Consider the following 7461-nt stretch of genomic DNA (forward strand, 5'->3'; position numbering starts at 1 on the left):
ATCAATTTATTAATAAATTAATAATTAATAATTTTTACCAAGCCCATCGGTATGTAAGCACCATTATCGGTGTGGAACTTATTTAAAAGTTCTTATACATTTATAAACAAAATTAAGGGATCAGCAAACAGGTTGCTTCACCACATACCGAAGTTCAGAAATAGCAGCTAAAAATGCTGAAACTGCTATCTGTTGGAGTTTCACCATTTTTAGCTGTTATTTCTGTGTGTATATATATATATATATATATATATATATATATGCGTATAAGTTTCTATGTATCTATGGGAATTCACTCATATTAAAGTCTTAATATAAATTAAACCTACTAAGTAATTTTTAATAACTAACTTAAATGTTATATTCATCGATGTCATTAATTTCATAAGAATTTTTATGAAAACAAAATACGAAAGCATAATGTGTCTCATATTCCATGTAGACGTAATAGTAGTAAAGTAGCTGAATATGGTCTCCTAGAAGTTATTGGCTACAGTGTCTGTAGTGGTGTATGATATCGGTAGTATAGATAGTGGTGGTAGTGGTATTAACAATGATATGATGGTGGCGGTGATGTTGGTGGTACAAACTGTGAGAATAGTTTATTAGGTGAAATTATTGGCAATGCACGTGATTTTGGTTGGTGATGATCATGTTGGTGTCGAAAGTATAAAAACACATCAAATGTTTGGATTTCAATCTAAAACATTGCAGTAATGGCTTTCATATTGTTTATAATATACTGGGAACTATATTTGATTTATTTTTATATATTAGTTATTAGTTATCAGAGATTTTTTACTAAATCTGTTACATATTATCGAATTAGATCTTTGATTTTATATTTCTCAATGATATATAGAAAATAAAAGATTGAAAGCTTTTTATGTAATTTCATCGAGGTATCAAAGATTACTAACTATTTCAACATTTCATTCTGAAATAGTTTGCCATGTTTTGAATAAATATGCCAAAATATTATATGTAAGTTTAAATTTAAGGTTTGGCGAAGTAATTTTATATGTGACATTCTATAAAACTAATTTAGGTACTATATTTAGATTAGAAATACTATTCCGAAATACATATTTCAAACGTTATTTGTTTGACAATTTTCTATTTTCTGGATTATACAAATTTGAATGATAGCAGAAATAGGGAAGTAAAAATCCCCATAGGCGAGTTTTTAATAATTTCCAAGAAAAATGTACATGTAACCTGCTAAAGTACAAACGTCACTTATATTCGTACCATAAAACAATGTATGGTGTTATTATCATTAAAGAATTATCATTTATATCCTTCATATGATTTTCTTGCGAACTAAAATCGTCCAGTAATATATTTTCGCGAATCGAATGAATGAAAGATAAAAGTGAGAGACGTTGTCATATTCAATTCTAAAATGTGTAACTTAATATCCGATGAATGAAAATTAGTGAAATTATTAGCAATCTATAACGAAATTAGATTTGGGTGGATTTATTTATAATGGGTATTATAATTTACATAATCGTGTTTTGGCTGATAATATAGATAATCAGCTAACCTAAAATATGTGTACTAAAGTACAGATTCTGTAATTCTGCATGTATTCTTGTAACGTGATCACTGTCAGATTAATCTGTTTCATCTGGTGTTGTAGTGTCTTTACGCTTTTGAGGTCAGTAACTATACTTAGATAACTTATCAAAGCCTATCAGTTTGTGAAATCTCAAAAAAAGTTTTAAATTATATGCTGTATGTAACTGTAAAAGAAAATGATGAATATGTATCTATATATTTTAAGACATCAGATGCAACTCGTTGAAAATCTGTATTTGTTTTAAAATGTTAATCTAACATTCATATGATTGTTATATTTATTGCTTAATGAGTTTAAATTTTTCTTGCTATTTCAGATTCTGTCCCATACATATATGGCTTGCATCATTCTAGAATTTTCCAGAGGAGATCGAATCAAATCTGCATTCTTTCGATTTGCAAGTTAGATAATATAGTGATAGTCCTCTTCATTTTGTTTCTGAAAAAAGTAGTATAATTGAAAGAGTCATGGTTACATTTACCCGCCGGCATTTCGTTTGCTTCGCTCTCGTTATCTAGGCTAATTTATGGATATGATAGATGCCTTGGCTCTATATGTCTAATTTTGAAGGTATAACGTTTTGTTTGTGAATAAGCAAATCACATCTACTGATTTGAGTTTCTTAGGTTATTTGCTTTGTTGTACAGCTATAATTTAGTTTACAACTGGGTCTCTTAAATAACTTTCTGTGAAGGGGTTGACAGGCAAATATTTGTTGTAAATAGCGCCTAAAAAAGGTGTAGTTATTTCTGATTTTTCCTCATATGTATTTCAGTTTATTAATGTCAGTAACTTAGGAGTATATTTGATATCATCCTAATGTCTACTGTCTTGTAGTATGGAGCACCTATTTCTCACTTTGTTTTTGAAAACTACGAGCAGTTGGCTAGATTAGCCGTTTTATTATAGATGTCTTGGAAAATTCTAGTAGAGCACATGGTTGTAATATTTCCGAGGTCGAAGTATAAAATTCAACAACGTCAGTTCATGTGAATTGGCGCTCTCTTTATTGCTAATATATATATTTTTAACCAGATAATTATGGTCATTACTAATATTGTATAATACATGGAGGTTAGTAGCTTTACTAATTATATCATGATAGTTATTTAACATTTTTGTAATCAATTAATCCCAGCTCACGCTTACAGAAATTTATTAATCTGCATTGAGGATTAGTGGCGATTAATGTCTAGTTACGTTTATGCACAACGACTTCTACCTTTAATATCTATACTCTTCTAAGTATGTTTGGTAGAGTAATCGTATTTGAATTATCCTAATTCGTTTTTAGTGAAGTAATTTCTTCTATGTATATTTACAATACACATAACTGTAAAATATTTGGATATGTGTACACAATAAAGTTACCATCTGCTTTTCGGGTGTTTAGTGTAATAAATTTTAAAAATCTTAAAGCAGAAAGCTGTTTTAAGTAATGATGTAATCTGACCAAAATATTACATAGCAAAATCTGTAACTTGCCAGATTTCAATGAAATATAAACCAGTAGATTTTCACATTCTTTCTTCACTAAACTGTGTGCGGGTTAAAAATGTACAATGAAGATTTATTACCACAATAACATGTATGAATAAATGTAGGTTTTGCGGTAAATCTCAAGTATAATAGAAATAATGTTCAAGTTTAAAAGACAAATGATTTGCTCACATAAACACATAAGCTTTATTCAGAATCGGTACCAGTGTACCTCCAAATATATAAATCTACTAAAATCTCTGTGTGACTTCATACGATTAAGTTCTATTTTTCTATTTTGCAGACAATAAAGTTTGGAAAGTAAGTTAATATGAAGACGTTTCTTGCCTTTCTTTCGTTGTCTCCATAAGATAATATTGGTGATATCAGTTTTAATGAAATACCGTAATGCACATAGTGAACTATCTTGTATATAATCATCAGCAACCACCAGCTGTTTTAAGGGCAATTATCTTTAAACATTAATTATTTCTACTTTATAAGCGTGAGTCTTGTTGTTTAGTAACAACTCAGCCCTAACTGAGCTGTTCAGAAACATTGCAGTTTCTAATTTCCCGTATTCTTTTATTTAAGTGATAGTGTGACTTGAGGGCATTTGGAAATGATATAGGCATCTACGTATGTTTCTGTATTTTCTTTTGCTACAAATTCTATTAAGATTTCAATCCAATTTCATACAATTGACTTTTATTTTTCTGCTTGTGGATCTATTATTCTCTCTTCCTCCCTCACTTTCTCTCTCTCTCTCTCTCTCTCTCTCTCTCTCTCTCTCTCTCTCTCTCTCTCTCTCTCTCTCTCTCTCTCTCTCTCTCTCTCTTTAATCATATAATTTACACATACAGGCTAACACAAACGCACACATATATATAGGAGTATATACATACATATACATATGTATATATATACATACATACGTACGTATATATATATATATGTGTGTATATTTATACATGCATGTATATAACGTATATATACATATATATATATATATATATATATATATATATATATATATATATATATATATATATATAATGAAATAGATAAATATATATATAAATAGATTACAATAAAAATAAAGTCCAGGGAGATGGTGGTGGTCTGCGTCAGCAAATATCGAATTTATTGATATAAATACAAAGTTTTTTTAAAGTTCATATACCATTAAGAAAAGCGGATGAATTTTGGACAAAGTCTCTCTTCGTGGAGTGTGAAAGTTTTTCTCCTTTCTTAAACTACGAGAGCATGGACAAACTGGTGAATAGCAGGAAATGACAATGAATTATATGTGCATGAAAGTAGACACAACATTTGTTTTGATATTTCTTTTATCTGAATTCATAACAGCCCCACTCTTTCCCGCAACAGTAATCCATTCTGTGGTACCCAGACTTGAACAGTTAGGCAATTTTAAATGCATTCAATACACATTTTACACCTGTCTTTATATCAATAATAAAATAGTAATCACCTGACCCAAATCATTATTCCAAATCACCCAAACTTTTGGTTGCATATCTGCCAATATTACACATTGCATTACATACAAATTCTGCTGTGCTTTATAAGTTGGTTAATGAAGAAAGCATTGTCTAAATGATTGCTTTGGTAGTGAACGCGTTGTCCCACACACAATAGGCCACCTCATTTCAACAAACTTGGTTAGTCCATTTACTTCTCCTCGACGTCCGAACTTTAGGACCCTCTGGGAAACACATAGGACAACGCATCATTTTTACCTTCGGGATATCTCCTTCAGTTATTTTAATTTTTACTTTATTTTAATGCTCACAATGATGATCATTTTCGAATACAACTTAGTGTGAATATGCATTTCTAATCATCAGCCTGAGCCAGGACGAATGCAGACAGTACTATCGACATCATGGTGATTACTATGATCACCGATCTTGCCAAAAGAAAGTCCTCTACTTCAGACTTATCAATTACCATCTGCTTCCTTACCCTTCGATCCTTCAATTTTACCCAAATATGTTATCTCTCACCTTCTAGACTTACCCTCCTTTAAGTTATCTTCTTCCCCTCGCCAACCACTTTTCAGTCCCACCGTTCCTCGACACACAGCGCAACATTTAATTCTTACTCGTTCCCTGTCATTCTCCAATGTGCTTTCGCTCTCATTGATTAAGAATGAGGAAAACATTTCTTGCTCCCCGAAGTTTTAAATGTTTATAAAACTTAAAAGATACGTTACCAATACATTACCAATATGCTAAGATCAAGTGAATGTTATTATTACTGTATATGAAATTAACGTAGTATGTTTAATATGTGTGATACATCATTAGATGAATAATCAGTAATTAAAATCCTTATTTGCTATCAGTTGCTCTCAAGCAACGACTCGTGTATAATACCTAAGCATTAAAATAAATGGAAAATATCGGGCTTTATAATCCCGCCATAAAACAGGAATTTTTAAAACCTAGCAACTTACATAAAATTCTACATAAATAGAATCTATTCTCTACAAAAATTACCATTCCATTGATTGTAAAATTCAAGATTTTAAGACTCTTTAAATTAATGCTTACGTAAACAGAATAATGGATAACAGAATCAGTTGTACATCGGAGAAAATGTTTTACCGTGTTTAACTATATTTGTTTATGCTTTGAATCAATCTTGGATTTTCATCAACACTTAGAGAGCGATAGAAAATGCACACGTGGAGTACAAGAATAAATTTAATCGGCTGTTACTCCGTCCTCCAAAATTAGGAGTTGTGCTAAATTTAGAAGTCTATAACTGTTTCTGTAGATTGTGCATAGTATGTGTATGAAACTCCCGTAAAGATTGAAAACACAAATTATGTTCTCTATGATAATTGATATAAATTGAAGTGTGCTACATATCGAGTCATATATCAGCTCATCGTACTTGCACGCTTATACAGAAATATTAAGAAGTCCCATTTCTCTTCTATCCTGCTAGAAACCAGTCTACATTGCTTATTTAATGTTCTCTGCATTGATAATTATTACGTTTCCTATATTTAAAATCTGTAGTATATTTAGATAACTATTTCTATACTTCCACCGAAATTGTATTGTATACTCAACGTACATGTTTTAAAAATCAATAAATATCTTATGAAGTATTAGAATATTGATTACTGTTTAAATGCTTTTTAAACCCTAACAAGTGCGATGTTGCGTGCGTGTGTGCGTGCGTTTGTGTGTCTGTGGATGGTGAACTTGTTTAGTAAATGTCTGTATTGTGAACTTTTTAGTAAATATTCTTTCTTTCAGAAATTATTTTATTTTAAATTAAGCCCCAAACATTGACCCAGGTTAAGTGAAAATGCTTTTAACATCAATCTTATATAACCTATTGTGCTCTCGTGCAAGGGTGATGAAGATATGAATAAATTACCTTAGCATTGCACAAAGAGGGTATTACACTCTTGGGTGAGAAGTTTGACCTGTAGTAGTGCTTTCTTGTGAGTTTAACGAAAGAATGCATTACTATGGTCAAACATTTCATGGATATGGGATCGTGAAAACGATGACGTCATTGGTGAAACGAACACCGTTTTTCTAATCAGTGGTAGAGAATGGAGAAAAACTCACCTATCAATGGAACTGTTGCGGCATGAGGGACTGACTCGGCCAGCAATAGCAACAAGAGGAAAAAGGCGACGAAAATGTTCATTCCTGTAACATAAATAAGTGGTGGAAAATGAGATTGACTCACCTATTAAAGGAATGGACGAGGCCGCCCGAGGAGTGGATTCTGCCAGCAATAGCAACAAGACGAAAAAGGCGACGAAAATGTTCATTCCTGTAAAATAAACCAGATATGCATAAAACATGGAAATTGAGTGAGCGAGGGTCAGTTTTATGTTATTGGTAGGTGCTGTTTGGCTAACTTATTTTTCCGTTTTTGCCCCATCTCAATCATTTGGTTTCAATTTTCTGAGTAAATTTCTTTGATATTCACGCAGTTTCGCTTTTGGTGATGCCATGGTCACTGTTCAATTTAAGAAACATGAATTCTATTTTGTTTTATAACATAACTGATCTTACGACTAGCTTTTTTTTCTTTCTTAGTTTATAAGTAACTACTTAAATATTCTATCCTTAAGTATTAATGTAGCAATCATAGTGATTACAAGTTTTAATATATATTGAACGCCGATAATTGTTTATTTGATATATTTCTACTTTAATTTTCTTTTGAACAGTATAACTCTAAACTTATGAAAAATTGACATTCGAACTTCCGTAAATGTATATTTCGTAATAATCCAGCCCTAATCTCATTACCATACGTGTATTAATTATTATAATTTATAAACGATCACACATACATAATACATACATACATACATAAAAATCCTCAGTATATATATA

General features: G+C 31.0%; 1 protein-coding gene across 6 annotated transcripts in view; it reads right to left on the minus strand.

Moving 5' to 3' along the window:
* LOC106873461 (neuronal acetylcholine receptor subunit alpha-3) overlaps positions 1–7461 on the minus strand; it is a 361951-nt gene that overhangs the window by 30380 nt on the left and 324110 nt on the right. For 4 of the 6 annotated variants that reach the window (XM_052968860.1, XM_014920832.2, XM_014920850.2 and 1 more), the window contains one exon: positions 6803–6889. The exons of 1 other annotated variant lie outside the window; for it this stretch is intronic. In XM_052968860.1, coding sequence (XP_052824820.1) covers positions 6803–6889 — 87 coding nt within the window. Of the gene's footprint in view, positions 1–6678; positions 6763–6802; positions 6890–7461 lie in introns of all 6 variants that reach the window. One more of the 6 variants, XM_052968861.1, reaches the window with a different exon arrangement.

This window comes from Octopus bimaculoides, chromosome 6 (assembly GCF_001194135.2).
Source record: "Octopus bimaculoides isolate UCB-OBI-ISO-001 chromosome 6, ASM119413v2, whole genome shotgun sequence".
NCBI classification, from domain to species: Eukaryota; Metazoa; Mollusca; class Cephalopoda; order Octopoda; family Octopodidae; genus Octopus; species Octopus bimaculoides.